Source organism: Eurytemora carolleeae, unplaced genomic scaffold (genome assembly GCF_000591075.1).
Source record: "Eurytemora carolleeae unplaced genomic scaffold, Eaff_2.0 scaffold918, whole genome shotgun sequence".
NCBI lineage: Eukaryota > Metazoa > Arthropoda > Copepoda > Calanoida > Temoridae > Eurytemora > Eurytemora carolleeae.
The window spans coordinates 84,869-103,645 of NW_019397000.1; the positions used below are offsets into that span (position 1 = coordinate 84,869).

Genomic DNA, 18,777 nt, shown 5'->3' on the forward strand with positions numbered 1-18,777 from the left:
CCCCCCCCCCCCCCTCCGCACCATCTTATAAACATATACCTCTGTTTGTTTTTTTACTCACCGTGATTCATGATCAGGTCTGAGAACCATCTGAGCTCTAAAATCTTTAGCTCCGAACTCATCTTCATCCTCATCTCTCTGCTCTGCATCAGCACTAGCTGCTGCTGGCACCCAATCCTGAATAGGTTTATCGTGACTAATCTTCGACCTAACTTGCATTGATCTAGACTAATCTGAACCCTAACTCGTGTTCATCAAAACTAAACTTAAAAGAGATTTTTTTGTCCCCAGGACATGACCGGGTTGTTACGATCAAATCTCAGAATTTTTCTATTGCGAAAGTTTGGTGTTGTCTGGGTTTTTATATTGATCTACCAGGGGTTGTAATCAGGCAGCACATTCATCCATCCACGCTTCATTCATACTGAGAAGAGAGTTGACAAGATTCCAGCTGCTTAAGATTCTTCTTAGGCCTGAGAATATAGAGTGCAGGAATCCTTCTGATATACTGGAATGAGGCCCGGGTGCCATACTGATAGGAAACATACCACTCATTGCTCCCTAACATCTGTAAGCCCGGATTGGATACCCCCAGGTACCTATAGCTGGCAACCATAGACTCTCCCTGCTTGTCCACCATTCCTCACCTATAGCTGGCAACCATAGACTCTCCCTGCTTGTCCACCATTCCTCTCTTCATCATCATTCACTTGGATCAATCCACTTAAAGCTTCTTTCTTCTTGAGTTTAAAGCACGCATCCTTTCGCTGCGGGAGTTGTTGACAGCCGCCCCTCAGTCCTCCTACATGCGTCAGGTGGTCATAACTGCTTAACCAGATGTCGGCTTCAGATGTTTTTGAAACCACAGGTTTGTGTGGAGTAAAGGAATTGAACCCGTGAACACCAGTCTGGACACCAATCCAGTTACTGGCTGCGGACAAGTGTGTGCTTAACTTCAGTGATCTAACAGAACTGGTGTCACACACTCTCCACCCAACCCCACTGTAAAAAAACTAAACTTAATCCTAATCCCTCTTCTCTGCATGAGCACTAGCTCCTGCAGGCATCCAAATCCTTAATATGTTTATCGTGACTAATCTTATTTGTCTAAAGCATGAATGCGCAAGTCACTGTAAAAATAAACCACAATTGAAGATGATAAATTTATAGCTGGACAAGTAATCTAATCCTTCCTTGATCAGACCAATGTCTAAACTTCTAAAGGCTACCGTAGTGAATCTTACAGTTATTATTTTCTATTTTCTCATTTTTCTGGTTTTGAAGTATTTGAAGAAATCTGCGAATAAATTCAAAGAAAAGAAGAAATTCAATATGATGATGAAAACGAAATAATTTATTCTAGCATTGATTTACTAACAAATTTCTTTTGAGAGATATGTACCTAACCATCTAATTTTTACTCTATTTTTCGTCGTCGTTATTTAATAATTAAAAAAAAAACGATTCTGAAAACGTATCCACCCCCAAAGTAGGAGTTTTAAATGTCGAATTTGCGCTCAAACTCAGGATTTACAGATCTTTAAAAAGTTTTATATGTGTCAAATGAATCCTAAAGAAGCTTTCCACAACACTGCATACTCAGTTTAACTACCTCACATAGCCGGTCTATCCCTTTAAAATCAACTGTTAATAATTCTGAAGACCTAGTGATTGGGACTTGATTAGTCATAATGTTCAACGTTTTGGGAAACATAATTTTTTGTTCTAATTCAAAACCAACAAAAAATTATGTAAACATTGAGCAAAGATTACTGTAATCAAAAATGAATAAGTTTAGTGTATTCTCGAGTCGGAACTTTGACAAGATTCAATCATTTTAATCAAATTCTCTTCAATTGATATTTTAATATTCGATTGATTGATTCATTCAGTTACCTTCTCTGTGCCCTCTACTACCATGACTTCGTTATCATCGTCATCATCATCAATTGTGATCTCCTCCGCCACTGGCTTAACTCATCCAATCATTCATTAGTTTTCTTTTGAGATTGTTCAAATATTTGACAATTTGAATCTAAAGTTAATGCTCGCAAAACTCAAAATTTCTTTTTATTTAAATCTTAAATAATAATTTGAGGATTAGAACAAAAAAATCACAACCACCACTCTTAGGAAAAATTATACTTACATTTATTATTCTATCACAAATGATCATAATAATAATGAAAATAATGAATATAATAATTTAATAATAACTAGCTGAAGGGCCCGGCGTTGCCCGTAAAAAAATTAAAATTTTTCAAAAACATATTTCAAAATCAAATTAGTTTAGCCTTTAACACCACCCCTCCCCGCCACCCATGAGTGTCCACAAAAAATTTCATTCCAATCGGTCCAGCCGTATGGCCGGCTATTGACAACATATAAGTATATATATAGTATATACGAATGACTTGTTTTATTATATAGATAATAATAATAAAATTATTAATGGTAATCTTAAAAGTATAATAATAGAAATAATAACAGTAATAATAATAATGAATAATGATAATGATAATAATGATGATAATAATAATAATAATAATAATATACATAATAATAATAATAATGAAAATAATGATAATAATAATAATAATAATAATAATAAAACATTAATTATCATTAAGACTTACAAGAACAAAAAAATGTAAAAATTAATGAACAATATTCCTTCTTTTTTCTTTTTCTATCTTTGTCTTTATCTTTCTTTACTCTTTTCCCACCTCCAGCCATTTTTATTCTGAAAACATAACAGTCGAAATCAAACGACGAATACAAACCATTTTGAGTAATTGCTAAATTTAAATATCACATTACACATATCAAACATGGTGACATCATATTCTGTTCACTTTAACTATTGGAAATACCCGTACTTTGGTCTAAATTTGGGACTTATTCTTAAGAATTGGTGAATTCATTCAGAGTTGTATATTTGGAAGAATTATCCCACTCATTGAGGGGGGGGGGGGAATAAATGTATCTTTGCATCCAATTTTTTTTTTACACATTTGATTACCACAAATCGCATAAATTGATTAAATGAACAAAATTATATTTAAAAGATGAGAGAGAGAGAACGGGGGGGGAGGGATTTTTTTGAAACAAAAAACATTCCTCTGAATGAAAAAAACTATTTCCAGCTCGTTCGTAATTCCAATTATTTAATGTAAAAAACCCAATATGATGTGGTTCACCCTGTAAAAAATAATAAACAAAATCAACAAGGAATTGCACTGTTTCTAGTAAAATGTTAAGCTAGACTAGTTAAATACTCGATTTAATGTAAAGACTAGATTTTTTAACTAAAAGACGATCACGATGTATTGCTCAATTACGTTTCTTTTTGAGTTGCAGATTTTCTCAATGGAAAAGTTTCGGATTTTCAATTTTAAATGTTTCTTCACAAAACCGATAAAGAAACTTTTGTTGCGAAAATAAGACTTGCATATCTCAAAAATATGACTTGCATATCTCAAAAAATAACCATGAAACAAGTCTATCACTGTAAATTTTGCTATAAAAAGGAAACCGATTTGAACTGAATTGATTAGATTTTCTTTGTTGAGACTCTGCCCCCGCATTTGTTTGCTATTACTCCCTTTAAGCTATTTTTAAAAATAATTTCTTATTGCAATCAAGGGACAAACAAATGTTTCAAATTGTTAACTAAAATACAAGGTTATAATTTGATAACTAACTACTTTTAATGCCTTTAAGAGGATAAATAATTATCATGTTCATTTGTTTTTTAACTATCAAAATTCTATTAACTAAATATCTTTCACTAAAAGTCTCACTCTAATGGCATTGTGACTAGGGTTTTTTAAGGATTTGGAGATCAGCGCATATGAATGCGCGATTAGTTTGCACTTGTGCACATCTCTAGCTGCGCACACCTATCTTCTGAATATGTTTCTGAAGAAGTCTGTAAGGGTAGATACACTGTTCTGCGCATCTCTNATAAACTGTTCTGCGCATCTCTATCTGCGCACCTATATTCTGAATATGTTTCTGAAGAAGTCTGTAAGGGTAGATAAGCTCGAGAGAAGATGGAATAGTATCGTGTCACACAGAAGATCATCCTAGATAGAAAAATATTAAATACTAGCTAACGTGCCCGGCTTTGCCCGTGGATTTTTTTAAATATCAGATTTTGAAAAAAATTGATTTTTGAAAAAAAATTAAAATTACTTTAAAATGCTTTTTAGTTTTATAAATAACTGGGGTATTTTGATGAACAATAAAAAACTATAGTAAAATGATGACAATAAGATAAAAAAAAAAAAAAATATAGAACTGAAGCTGACCTGAGCTTTACTAAAAATATCCTGAATGGTGTCCGGCTGAAAGCTTCCATGAACCAAAACTAGAAATTTTAAAATGAAAAAAAGAAATATAAAATAATAATTAAAAAATTATTCAATTGATAATCATATTTACTACATCTGGCTAAAAAGTCTTTTCACAAAGCAATAAGTACCTGGCTGAGGTACAATATGTATCTCACTTAAGTACAAGCACCAAATTAGAGTTCAAGTACCTGACTGGAGTATAACAAGTACTTGAAGGGAGTACAAGTAACCGATTAAAGTACAAGTCTCTAACTGGGGTACAAATACCTGACTGGAGTAAAAGTCTCTGATTGGAGTACAATTTGTATCTGACTGGAGTACAATAAGTACCTGACTGGAGTGAAAGTATCCGACTGAGTACAACACGTACTTGACGGGAGTAGAATAAGTATCTGACTGGAGTACAATAAGAATCTGACTGCAGTACAAGTCTTTGACTGGAGTACAATATGTATCTGACTGGAGAACAATATGTATCTGACTGGAGTACAAATCACTGACTGGAGTACAATAAGAACCTGATTAGAGTACAAGTATCTTACTGGAATACAATAACTACATTTCTAAAGTAACAAGTACCTGACTGTTTGTAGTTACATGTGTGGGTTCCTCCGACTGTCATGGGTCTCCACTGAAATCCTGGATTATGGGTCAGCCTGAAATAAAAATATCTTCCATTGTTTTCAAAAATAAATTCCTGACTCACGGATGCGAACATTTTATTTAAAGAAGAGCTTTAAACGTTTGAATTAAGGGAATAGAAAGTATGTTTTTTGAGAGGTGGAAAATAAAAAACAAAACAAAATATGCCTATATGTGAGAACTATGTCATTTTGAGATTTTTAACCATTTTTATGTTTATTTGTTTTCATGGGCCTTCGATGTTTGTTCAAATTTGGTAAACATTTACCTATATCATTTGAAATATATAATATATATACTACTTGTTCATATCAAAAGGGCTTAAACGTAATGTCAAGGGACCCTCCATTTAGTGAGGTGCATGTCCGATTCACAACAGTCCATTTAAACCTCTGTCTGGCCAGCAACAAGTAAATATTGTCGCTTTACTTTTACGAGATGTATTTAATTCCGACATATTCTTCTTTGTCTCTGGGAACTATACAAATAAAATAATCAATAATTAAATAAGGATTTCTCATTAAAGAGTGACCAGCTATGTAAGGTAGTTGAACTGAGTATGCAGTATTGTGGAAAGCTTCTAACGGATTCATTTGAGACATATTAAACTGAGAAATTGCGAAAATAGAAACTAATAATTCAACAAGATTACTTATTTTCGATGATAAGATTAATTTTTATTTTCTCAACATGATCCTAAACATGACGTCTGTAGTTTATTGTAGAACTTTTTTACATTTTATGTCGTCGTTATTTAATAATTTAAAAAAACTAATTCTGAAAACGTATCCACCCCCAAAGTAGAAGTTTTGAACGTCGAATTTGCGCTCAAACTCAGGATTTACAAATCTTCAAAAAGTTTAATATGTCTCAAACTGCATACTCAGTTCAACTACCTTACAAAGCCGGTCAATCCCTTTAATCCTTGATGAAACAAAGTATGTGAATCAGACATGCCACTTGAAATTTCGTTGACAGTCCCTTTAAACCACTCACCTTAGACCTAGTTGTGTGGTGGCACACAGACCAGTGATAAATACATCTTCTAGGTTTATAAATGGGGTCTTCAGTGCACATAGGTACAGTGGAGTAGCCAATGAACCTAAATATATGTACTATAGAGGAGAAAAATATTAAAACCCTGAAGTTAGCAGTGTCAAATTCTGGAATCTTCTCATCTTCCTCTCCTTTAATACAATCGTTATCTGTTGTGTATCTAGAAGCAATAAATGTACTTTTAAAGTACAATACATAATATTCAGAAATAGGGTTTGTTGTGCACATAGGTATAAGGGGATATCCAGTAACCCCAGATAAAACAATACATAGTATTTTTACAGTAATAACCATAAAACTACAGAATAGTAAAACGACATTAAAATAAACTGTATTGCATTTGATGTAGTTACAAAGCAAATAGCTTTATTAGTATATTATTAATTTACTTATCAATTGAAATGGGTCTCTTTACCCTGCACAATTCCTGTGTCTCATGCTCATTGGACAGCTTAACGTCATAACTTGAGTTTAATAGTCGTCTTTCTATTCCAGAGTTTTCTAGTTTTCACTGTAGATACAGGGGGTAGCCAATGATCCTAGATAATAATGTCTCTAAATTTGGTTTATTGTGTACGTAAGTAATAAAAAGGAAGAAACCAGTGATCCTCGAAAATAATATTAATTAATAGGATATTATGTATAAAAATCCTGAAAAAAAAACGAAATTCGTAAAACACGCCACAGAGGTGAACATTTAAGAGAGTATCGAGTATTTGGAGTCAATGCATTTGCGTAGATTTTAATTTAAAAAAATCAGAAAACAAAAATAGAATGAAAAGAAACACATGGAATAATACCAAAATATTGGAATCAACAAATCTGCCTGACCCCATTCATGAAACCGGGTTTCCAATACTGGGTTTCATGACGCTACTCTGTCATTAGTTTCTGGTTAAGATATGATTACCTGAAAAGATGTACCCAGTTCCACTTAGAAATGTTGGAAATATGTTGAGAGGGTAGAATTTAGGCGGGAGATACCACTTACTCGTGGGATCCCTAGATAAAAGGTAGTTGAAGATAAAAAGATAGATAAAAATAGATAGGCGTCAGATTTGAAGATAAAAAGATAGATAAAAATAGAAAGGCGTCAGATTTGAAGATAAAAAGTGTTGGAAAAAAAATTCTTTCATTTATTAAACCTAAATTTAACACACTTGTATTGTTAAACATTCAAAAGAATATTTAAATGTTAAAACTTGAGAAGAAAATATTTTATCAACTTATTTTTTATAGTTTTAAAAGCATTTTGCAAGGGATGAGACAATTTTTTTTGACCTTTTACAGATAGATTGCTCATACCTGATTGGAACAGTGTTCATCACGTGACCTATTAATGCATAATCTGTCCCTTTACTCTTAAACTCTCCATCCAACCCCTACAATATATTTTGTATCTTAAACTCTCTATACAACCCCTGCAATAAATTATATAACTTAAACTCTCCATCCAACCCATACAATATATTATATATCTTAAACTCGCCATCCAACCCCTACAATATATTATTTATCTTAAACTCGCCATCCAACCCCTACAATATATTTTATATCTTAAACTCTCTATCCAACCCCTGCAATAAATTATATAACTTAAACTCTCCATCCAACCCCTACAATATATTATATATCTTAAACTCGCCATTCAACCCCTACAATATATTTTATATCTTAAACTCTATATACAGCCTCTTGCATTAACATAATTTATATATATTTGACTCTATAAACAGCCTCTAGCATTAAACATATTTATATATCTTTAACTCTCCATCCAGTCTCTAGCATTAACTTAATTTATAATTTTCATTTCTTTTTACCTTTATTGGAATACTCTTAAAGTAGAGCTGCGTAGATTCTATTTAATACATTCATTATTAGTTTATTAAAAACTTTAGTAGAAATACAAAAGTAGATGGGGAGAATAAAAAGGCAAACTAAAGTTTTTAATATAATATAAATGAATAAATAAATAAATGAATAAATGAATAAATGAATAAATGAATAAATGAATAAATGAATAAATGAATAAATAAATACATAAATAAATGAATAAATAAAAAAATAAATGAATAAATTCCTAAAGTTTCCCAAAGCTTTTCTGCATTCACAAAAACATCGTCATCAATCTAGAAACCAGAAATTTTTTTTTTAAAGACAATCAATCAATCAATCAAGCAGACTTTTAGGGACGCCCTATGACAAAATCGCAATCCCATCATGACTGTACGAAACTGGGGTTGAAATACGGACTTACAATTCGCAGATGAAGCTGTTGAGGCCTTATGGCAAAAAATTTGATTTTTTTCAATCAAATTTTGTACAAAGTAATTTAATATTTGAAAACGCTTAGCTTCAGCGACTTAATAAACAAACAAATAATCAATCAACCACCGTTCTGTAAAAGTTAGGACTGAGCCTCCGCCAAAAATAATCGTAAATAAGATTATTAAAGTTCCAATGAACTCAATTTTTACTACAGAGACTTTCAAGTTACGGTTTAACACCTTAATTCGAAGAAACTAACCTTAAAAACGAACTTTGTTTGACTGCAGTGCCTAAAACAAGAATAAGTGAAAAATTATAAAAATGTCAAGATGTGATATAATGAATAAATGAAAGGATGAATGAATAAATGAAAGAATGAATGAATAAATTAAAGGATGACTGAATTAACAAATAATTTTTAAAAATCAAAAAAAGTGAGAGGAAGGATTGATAAATGAATGAATGGATGAATATAAATAAATGAATGGATGAATATAAATAAATGAATAAATGAATAAATGAATAAATGAATACATGAATACATGAATACATGAATACATGAATACATGAATACATGAATACATGAATACATGAATACATGAATACATGAATACATGAATACATGAATAAATGAATAAATGAATAAATGAATAAATGAATAAATGAATAAATGAATAAATGAATAAATGAATAAATGAATAAATGAATAAATGAATAAATGAATAAATGAATAAATGAATAAATGAATAAATGAATAAATGAATAAATGAATAAATGAATAAATGAATAAATGAATAAATGAATAAATGAATAAATGAATATATGAATGAAAGGATGAATGAATGAATCAATTAATATTGAAAACCTAGTAATCCACTAGAGCATGAATGTAGATTTAAGAGTAAGATTAAAATATGTATATATCCTGGAAATCTATGACTAAATGAATGAATAAATGAATGAAAGGATAAATAAATGAAAGGATCAATAAATAAATGAATAAATGAATGACTGACTGAATACCTAATAATCCACTAAAGCATGAATGTAGATTGAAGAGTAAGATTAAGATATGTATCCTGGAAATTGATGATTAAATGAATAAATGAATGACTAAATAACTGAATTAATGAATGAATGAATAAATAACTGAATGAATGAATGAATGAATGAATGAATAAATAACTGAATGAATGAATGAATGAATAAATAACTGAATGAATGAATGAATGAATGAATACCTAGTAATCCACTTAAGCATAAATGTAGATTTAAGAGTAAGATTAAGATATGTATCCTGAAAATCAATGGCTAAATGAATAAATGAATGAAAGGATAAAAGGATGAATGAATGAATGAATGAATGATGAATACCTAGTAATCCACTTGAGCATGAATGTAGATTTAAGAGTAAGATTAAGATATGTATCCTGGAAATCCTCCACTAGAATATCTCCAGAAACAGCTGCCTCTAAGTTCAATATTCATTATTTTCATTAATTGATAATCTTGAAATAATTAAATTGTTATTATTATATTTATTTACTGTAATTATTATCATTATTATTATTATTGGCATTACTTCCCTATCATTATCATCCTTATTAATATCATCATTATCAGTAATATAATTATCATTATTTTAACTATCATTATTATCTTTATCATCATTTATAATATCATTATCATCATCATTATTATCATCATTATCATCATCATTATCATCATCATTATCATCATCATTATCATCATCATTATCATCATCATTATCATCATCATTATCATCATCATTATCATCATCATCATTATCATCATTATTATCATCATTATCATCATTATCATCAGCATTATTATCATCATTATCATCATCATTATTATCATCATTATTATCATCTTTATCATCATCATTATTATCATCATTATTATCATCATTATAATCATCATTGTTATCATCATTGTTATCATCATTATAAGATGGGGAGGGGGGGGGGGATCTTTAATAAAATTTCTACCTGCCGAGAATGTAGAGAACTCGAACATTTGATGATTTGTGTAGTTTACCCCCCCAGGTATTCCGGATAGTTTGTCGAGCTGCTTCATGACCAGGGGCGGACATTACAAATACTAAATAGAGGGGAACTCTTGTATTGTGGATATCGAGATCGGTGCTTAATCTCGATCTTTTGTTAATCTGCATTTAATCTTTATTCGATTTCCAGCAGGGTAATCGTACCCAGTTAGGGATTGAAGGGAGAATGGGATGCATTTTTTTTAGATCCTTAAAAATTCAAAGTTCCCACACTTCATAGTAGATATCGAGATCAAACGATCAGGATTATGATAATCCAAATCTATGATCCCAACTAAGTAAAATAATACATTACAAATACTAAACAGCGGGAAAATAATATCATTAAAAATTAAAAAATTGTTTGTTGCAAATATCAGATTTTATTATGAGAAAAAGAATCTAGTGAAAATGGGTAAATAATACAGTGAGAACTAGAAAACTGTGGAATAGGAAGACGACCATACCAATAATAAAGTATATTTGATGTTTTTAAAAGCGAACAGTTTTACTAGTAACTTATTAAATCACTTAATAAATAGTGAAATGGGTCTGTTTTCAGTGCACAATTGCTGTGTCATATGTTCATTGGACTAATCATAAAGTCATAACTTGAGTCTGAAAGTCGTCTACCTATTTCAGAGTTTTTTGATTCTCACTGATGTATTAAATGAAAAATGGAAAAACAAGCAACAATGGAAAAATGATAAATAATTATCAATGGAAAAAAATAATACTTCATGGGGAAATTAATAATCAAATAGAAAAATATTATAAATGGAGAAAAAAATTTGAATAAAAAACTATGGAAAAAATAGCAATTAATGGAAAAATTATTATTAACAGAAAATTCTGGATCAGTAGAACAAAAATAATCAATGAAGAAAACAATATCTATTGATAATAAAAATAAACTGATCTGAAGAAAAAAATAAATTATTAGCCGAAGTGGCCCGGCGGCGTTGCCCGTTGAATTCTTTCAAAAAATAGATTTTAGCCAATGTTACCTCAAAAAGTGTCAGCCCATTTGGCTAACATAAAAATAAATATATATGAGCTAATAGCTTTATGTTATAAATTAAAAAAATGATAATCGATGGGGATCATATTTAATTAATCAATTGAAATAATAATCAATGCAGAAAACATTCAAAACTGGAGAAAAACTTAAGATAAAAAATTCATAAACTAATTCATTTATTAAAAATAAATTATATTGATGTGTTGGGTGAGTGGGGGCAGAGGGGGGGGGTAACATTATCAATACTTCAGATTTGTGTTTGTGTATGTTTTTCCACTTAAATCCGAATCCATCTCTTTTGGATCCGGATCGATGATAACAAATGTTGTGGATCTTGATCAAGGAGTATGAAATAGAAGAGAGATACAACTGACGTGGTCCGCCCTACCATATGATTATACATGCTTTGCAGACGGTACTTCGTTTGAATAAAAAATATTTTTCTGATGTACAATTACCGCGTATACAATAACCTATTCTGAATATGTACAAATGAAGTACCGTCTGCAAAGCATGTATGATCATATGGTAGGGCGGGCCGCGTCAGTTGTATCTCCCTTCTATTCCATACTCCTTGATCAAGATCTTAATAATAATCACAGTCACCCCTTAGGATTAGGCTTGAGTTCTCCTCCAGTTCAAGTTTAACTTACTCAGTGAAGAGCTGAGTGTAAATTCATTAGTGAGACTCAATAAATACATATTATGGACTAGCTTGTGAACCCAGCTTTGCCTGGAATATTCCATATAAAAGACGAAAAACTCAATTTTAAAGTTTAAACCAAGCTAAAAACATTCCCGTGGTTCTACCGAGTTCCCCCATCAAAATTTAAGACCAATCGGACAAAGGGTTCGCGAGTTATGATCGGACATACAAACAAACCGAGATTACTACTTTTAATGTACAAACTAGCTTGGGAACCAAGCTCTGCCCAGGTTACTAAAAGTTACTCCCACCGTTTACCCACACTTGAAAATGATTTTACCGGGACACTAAATGTTCGCTACTAAGTCGACCCACTCGTATTAAAATCATAAAACCAAGCCTCCCGAGTTCCCCAATCAAAAATTTGAGGAAATTCGGTCCAGGGGTTCCTGAGTTATGATCGGGCAAAAAACAGACAGACAAACAGAGATTATAACTTTTTATATATAGATACCTAGTAACTCTACTTCGTCTGTTCCACAACTGGGAGGTTCTACTAATACTGTGTCTTCTAAATATAATAAATAAACTAAATCTTTCTCCAAGTATAATATAAAATTAGCCTAACAACATCAGATATAGGTAAAGTAACGATCGTGAAAGGTTCCCAGACCGCCATCGGATGTGCAGGGACATAGCCCAAAACACGGTCAATCCGGCAACCTGATGAAAGTACAAAGAAGTTAGGACAATGGGCATAATATATTTAAAATCAAAATCAAATCTGGCTTTTAGGAAGGTCTCCTATCCAAGATTCAAATTCGAGATGACAATTCGACTTTTTTCATATTATTAGCCTTCCACAAAGGTAAAAAAATCTTAATGTTTTACCACAATCTAAGGGTTTTTCTTTACTATTTTAAATTTTTTTGTCCAACAGATATTCCAATTTGTCAGTCCAATAAACTTATGGTTGAAAAAATTTAAACAATGATTTTCGGGTCCGGTAGGCCCATCTTAGCAATAAATGGAGATCCAGATTCTAGATTTTTTCTTGATTCTTGAACGCCATTGAAACTTATGCTTAGAGAATGAATCAAATATTCTGATTACTTGCCGTGAAGATTTATTGCAAAGATTTGAGGAAAAAATTAAAAATATTAACTTGAACTGGAAAGTTCTCCCCCTTAACAGGACTGTAAAGGAAAAATAAAATGGGGTATAGGATGAAACCTGAGAATCTCAGGCGTTAAACGATACATATAAAACATCTATCTGAGAATCTCAGGTTTGCTCCTATTAAAATTTTTAAATTTTTAATTTGCATTTTTGATAGATATAATTGATAATATAATTACATATGGTCCGTATAGTCCGTATTACGTCACATTAATTTCAGCCAATGGCAGTGCAGTATCGTTGTCACGTAATACAGACGGAAATCACGTGACCAGTATCAATTTCTCGAGATAGGAACATTAGAAAGATGTCTTATAGGTATGGTTTAACTCCTGAGATTCTCAGGTTTCAGCCTATACCCCCTTTAGCTTTTCCTTTACAGTCCCTTTAAAGATGGTCCATTTTACCCAAAAATCATTCATTTTCCCAAATTCAGTTAACAACTTTTATTTTAAAGAAAAGAAAAAAATATTATTTTTTAAGAAAAAAAATACACAAACATGTTAAGAACTATTAAGAAATGTTAACTGTAATAACGAACTCCAAGGTACAAATTTTCATGAACTAATACCTTCTTGAAGGATTTAATTTCACGTGACCCTAAATGCAAAGAGGACAATGTCCGATTCACAACGGTACCCTTAAAAGCTTTGGCTGATCAAGCGTGAATTAGACATCAATCATTATAATTTTGAAAACTGTATATTTTCAAATGTGGTTTCTCTAAAAAAATAATTTGCGCATTTCTACTGCAGGAAAGCATATAGGAATTATTCTAATCAAACAATTATAAATCTATAAAAACGACAATATCTTTTACACCATTTATCAGATACAGGTTTCAATGCTACCGTTGTGAATCGGGCATTATCATCTTTGCATGGAGGTTAATGCATTTACAACAGAACACTTTAAAACCATTTTCTGATCAATGATGTTGAATTAGACATCAATCATTATAATTTCTTTGGATAGATTATGCATTCCAAAGAATGTAGACACAGAATTTCTTCTGGATACATTTAGGGTTCCATCTTTCAGTCCAAGCGTGTCTCTGACATAGTCTGATCTATCTGACAAATGCTCCCATTCTCCATCAATTACGAAAACCAATTTGCTAAACGGCTTTTTACTATTTCCAATCTTAAGATTTATGAAAAATCCATCTTAAATGTATGAATTAGATATCAATCATTATAATTTTGAAAGCTGTATATTTGCAATTGTGGTTTCTCTAAAATACTAAATAGCGCATTTCTACTGCCGGAAATCATAAATCTTAATTAAACACTTATAAATCTATGAAAACGAAGATATCTTTTACATCATTTATCAGATACAGGTTTCAAGGGTACCGTTGTGAATCGGGAATTATCATCTTTGCATTGAGGGTAATGCATTTACAACAGAACACTTTAAAACCATTTTCTGATCAATGATGTTGAAGATATCGTTGTTTTCCCAACTGTTGTGTTTTATCAGTACTTAAAAAAATATTTAACGTGCTGCCCGATTTCGCTTCCGCATTTAAGAATTTTATTAACAAAGAAAAATGTTTAAATCTTATCGTTATTATGCTGAACCAGGGGAGCTCATGTGTAAACAGCCTGAGCTATCTTGTAGCTTCTCGGCCACAATATATTTAAAATTGATTGTTGTTATTCTTAATTAGCATTTTTACGTATGTACACTGTAAAATTTGTGGCCTAATAAATGATTTGATTTGATCTTTATTTACCTGGAATATGAAATATAGGAACATGGTGACCACTGCTGTAACAACACATAACTAAACACAAGAAAATATTTTAGCTTTTTCTTTTAACAGGTTTTTTTTTGGTAGCAGTAATTCATATATCTTTTTACAGATTGATATTTTTCATTTTTTTATTTTCACATTTTTGTAAAAATACATAATACATAAAAATGTTTTTAAAATATAAATGTTTCCTTTGAAATGGACCAGAGGCAGGGGCGGCTTATGATATTTTCCAGGGAGGGGGATTTAATCATTGCTGGGGGTGGAAGGAGGGAAGTGTGTTAGCAAGATTTGTATTTTTATTATGTCATTTCTTTACCCCCCCCCCCCAAAAAAAAAGCCGCCTCTTACCAGAGGGAGAAACTTTTATGTTGGATATGCGTCGCTTTGGCTAGGCTTGGCCATATATCCTACGCAAAAGTTCTGTTATGTTTATATTATAACTTCGGAAAAATGTAAAGCCGCAGAATTTCTTCTGGAAAGTTAGGGCTTTGGACTATTAACCCTCATGCATCTATGAAAACAGACACAGCCTACAACGCCTTGTACGTAGATGTAACTTTATTTCCGTTATTGACGTTTGGCGTACAACACTAATTCTTGACAAAACCGATTTTAAACTCGTTTTTCAATTCCCATGTTTATTGGGACACCCTGTATGAAAAAGGTGTGACTGCACCTGTAGTATTCGGGTTGATATCTTCCTTCTCTTCATCCTGATCTTCAGCTTGTTCACCAGCCGTATCTTCTCCATTCTCAGCTAGTGCTCCTCCGCCTTAAAGGGACTGGTCAACGTAATTTCAAGTGAGACTCGCCGCGCAAAATAGAGTACCCTTTAAAAGTTTAATCAAGGACCGAGAATTCTATATCAAAATCTTTTTAATTGTGTAAAAAGCCGTAAAAATTGGAGTGAACACTAGCGCACTTTGTGAATTCAACGCGGATGATGTATTCCTGGAAAATCTAGAATATTTTTTGTTCAGCTCGCTTTTCAAAAATTCGAATGTGAATAATCATACTTTGCCACTTCTAGGAAATAACCGTTAATATTCCAGAAATATAAAACATTTTGAAAAGCGTTTCTGTAGTGACTGTAGACAACTATGGACAAATCTTGTATCCTTGATCCGTCAAAGGGTTAAAGGGAACCGTTTCAAGGGCCTTTCCATGTATCAATCTGAGCTTTAGAACGTGTTCACCCAGGCCAATTTGATTTTCGTTGTCTACGATATAGAGGTAAGTTAAAAAAAACGCAAAACGAATTCAAAAATAAATTCAATTTCTTTAAAGATTGATAACATTTTATTACATAATTTTCCAAAATATCGGGAAAAATTCTTAAAGAATTGATCCACAAAAGTAACTTCAAACCTAGAAACCGACAATTTCTTCCACTTTGATGATCAAATAAAGGGTTAAAGGTACCGTTGTAAATCGGGCATTACCATATTAGAACGGACGGTACTTGAAAATATGTTTTCAGCATCTTTAACATGCCTGGTTATAAAAGTATGATCCTGCTTTACATGTATTCAAGAATTTCAGAGTTCTATAAGTTTCCAGACTCCGGTACTCGGTTCACACCAAATCATTATTAGAAGTCTGAAAGAAGGTTCAGAGTTAAATCATATTTACCATAATTTTTAGCTATAATATTTAAAAAATATAATGACAAAGAATGATCATCCTTACTAGAGGTTTTCTCAAAAAAAAAAGTAAAGTTTTATTTTCTTTATGAACAATTTCAAGTCAATTAAATAATGCTTCATTGTGTAAAATTGTTAATTGCAATAAAAAATTCAATATAAGAGGATTAAAGTACAGTTATATGATCATGGATTCGATATAATATACATTTACAACAGAGAGAAGAAATGCCACGGCAAAATGCTTCAGAATTAAAAACATTTTTAAACAAAAAATGCGCCATTGTTAAATAAACAAAAACATTTTACACGTTTCTTTTAAGTTTGAAAATATGGTGTCAATTTAGAAACATGTCCAATCTTAACAAAATTACTAAAATCTAGAGTTGGCTGGCTATAAATATTTACAAATATTGCGTCCATTACAAAAATACTAAAATAAGCGTCATCGTTTAATTGTTTCTATAAGAGTAATGATTTCCATAAGCATAATATATAATAGAAGATAGTAAATCTACGAAAATGCCACGAGAAGATAGTAAATCCACGAAAATGCCGCGTGAATTTACGTAGATCCCGGAGCAGATGGCCCAGCTTTAGACAAATTAAAGATGGCGTCTCTGATAGTTTTTAACTCGTGCAACTCTCTTTGAGCATCTTGTAGCAGTTTCTCCTTCTTGTTGAGTGCCTCCTCCTGGTTCCTAGTGAGGGTGTCAAGGCTCTGCTCTCGCTTCTCCAGTTTCTCGTTCTTCTTCTCAACAACCTCCCGCCTAGCCTGCTCCTCCTCTAGCAGCTTCATCGTCTTCCTCAACTTGTCATGACTCTTTGTCAGAGCCGCCTTGAGTTCCGCCAATTTTTGATCACTCTCAGTCATCAGCTGATCACGCTCTTTGCGCATTTTCTCCAACATTTTCTTGTTATTCTCCTGCTCCTCAGCAATCCTAGCGGCAGAGTTTTCAATCTCTTTCTGCATATGCTGTTTGGTTCTGCTAAGCTCTCTAGTGAGTTCCTCTATCTTAAAGTCTGTGTCCTTGGTGTAGGTCAACTGCTGCGTTCTGATAGAAGCAAGCTCCTCCTGTCCTGCGCTATACCTACACATTGTGGACACAAAATCAACATTAAGAAAGAATAGGTTCCAATCTTAACATTTTTGAAAAGGAAAATTATTAATTTTCTTTATTTTTTACTGTTGTACTTTGATTTCTTTACACCCCACTCATGAATTTAAATATAGGGAAAATTACTTTCTGATTATTATTAACGATTTTGAGGAATAGTTCTAGAACCTGCAAAAAGTCGGCATTTGTAGAGACGTCATAAAAAAATCTTTTCTTTTTTAAACTGGCCGAAAATGATGGATGATGCACGAAACGAACAACAAAAAGAAAATAGGGGTTTAGAAAAACAGAAATTTCAAAATACTTGCAGCTGCTATTATGTAATTATTTAAAGAATTTTGTTATTTGAAAAATAAATAAGTTTAAAAAAACGGTATTGAACAAGTTTACCTGGCAGAAACTAGATTCAGCATCAACTTAACCTCCTCCAACTCCTGGCTTAAAGAACTCACGACAAGGGTCAAGTTCCGGGCACTCTCATTAGAAGCTTCAAGACTGGACCTCAGAACCTTGATCTGGGTCTGTTCCCTCTGCCCTAGGCTAAGCTGAAGCTGAAGCGCTTGGGATAGAATCCTCTCATCGGAGTCTCCGACTCGGGTTGAGGTCGCTAGTCGGAGGTCCTCCATCAAGGACTCCAGCCTCAGAGGATCAACTCCATCCACATTCATACGATGGCGTTCTTCGTACAGTTGAGGTTTAGCTTCTCTATGCTTGGGGAGAAACTTATCTGTGTTGGCTGAGATGATTTTAAGAGCTTTTCCTGCAACTTCTGGATCTAGATCGGTGGCGGTCAGCGCTTCCTTGACAGAGGCAATAACATCTTCACTCTCCAAGAGTTCATTCTCAACTTTGCTCCAGCTACTGCTATCAGCCCTGGTATTAAAAACAATATATTTCAGGGGTATTTAATTTCTTGATTAATAATTCCTTCTCTCCTTACTTAAGATTATATTTTCACTAATATGTGAGGAAGAACCAAAAAATGTTTAAAATCTAATTGGGGGGGGGGGGGG

At 32.3% G+C, this 18,777-nt stretch overlaps 3 protein-coding genes across 3 annotated transcripts in view; all 3 read right to left on the reverse strand.

The window, feature by feature from the left end:
- LOC111710931 (DNA excision repair protein haywire) overlaps positions 1-2,999 on the reverse strand; it is a 23,410-nt gene extending 20,411 nt beyond the window's left edge. The window contains exons 1-3 of the mRNA XM_023485138.1: positions 2,674-2,999; positions 1,897-1,971; positions 62-177 (exon numbers count right to left, since the gene is read on the reverse strand). Of these exons, the coding sequence (XP_023340906.1) occupies positions 62-177; positions 1,897-1,971; positions 2,674-2,736 (254 nt within the window). The 5' untranslated portion in view covers positions 2,737-2,999. The remainder of the gene's footprint in view (positions 1-61; positions 178-1,896; positions 1,972-2,673) is intronic.
- A 969-nt stretch (positions 3,000-3,968) lies between these two features.
- On the reverse strand, positions 3,969-13,078 carry LOC111710932 (beta-1,3-galactosyltransferase 1). Its single transcript, XM_023485139.1, has 13 exons — positions 13,075-13,078; positions 12,577-12,633; positions 10,340-10,451; positions 9,702-9,800; positions 8,587-8,617; positions 8,140-8,188; positions 7,880-7,917; positions 7,362-7,438; positions 6,967-7,058; positions 5,997-6,102; positions 4,938-5,014; positions 4,314-4,372; positions 3,969-4,088 (listed from the first exon to the last, which is right to left on the reverse strand). Exons 1-13 carry the CDS (start codon positions 13,076-13,078, stop codon positions 3,999-4,001), a joined length of 891 nt encoding a protein of 296 aa, XP_023340907.1. The 3' UTR covers positions 3,969-3,998.
- A 4,007-nt stretch (positions 13,079-17,085) lies between these two features.
- LOC111710933 (myosin-9) overlaps positions 17,086-18,777 on the reverse strand; it is an 8,463-nt gene continuing 6,771 nt past the window's right edge. Inside the window, exons 8-9 of the mRNA XM_023485141.1 lie at positions 18,155-18,637; positions 17,086-17,737 (exon numbers count right to left, since the gene is read on the reverse strand). Of these exons, the coding sequence (XP_023340909.1) occupies positions 17,212-17,737; positions 18,155-18,637 (1,009 nt within the window). The 3' untranslated portion in view covers positions 17,086-17,211. The remainder of the gene's footprint in view (positions 17,738-18,154; positions 18,638-18,777) is intronic.

Excerpts from the sequence above, each read along its gene's own strand:
- LOC111710932 (XM_023485139.1), bottom strand. Across the intron at positions 8,618-9,701 it reads ATGCTCAAGTGGATTACTAG|GCACTGCAGTCAAACAAAGT; the intron begins GTATTCATCATT and ends TTCTTGTTTTAG. Across the intron at positions 6,103-6,966 it reads AACTGGGTACATCTTTTCAG|GTTCATTGGCTACTCCACTG; the intron begins GTAATCATATCT and ends ACATATATTTAG.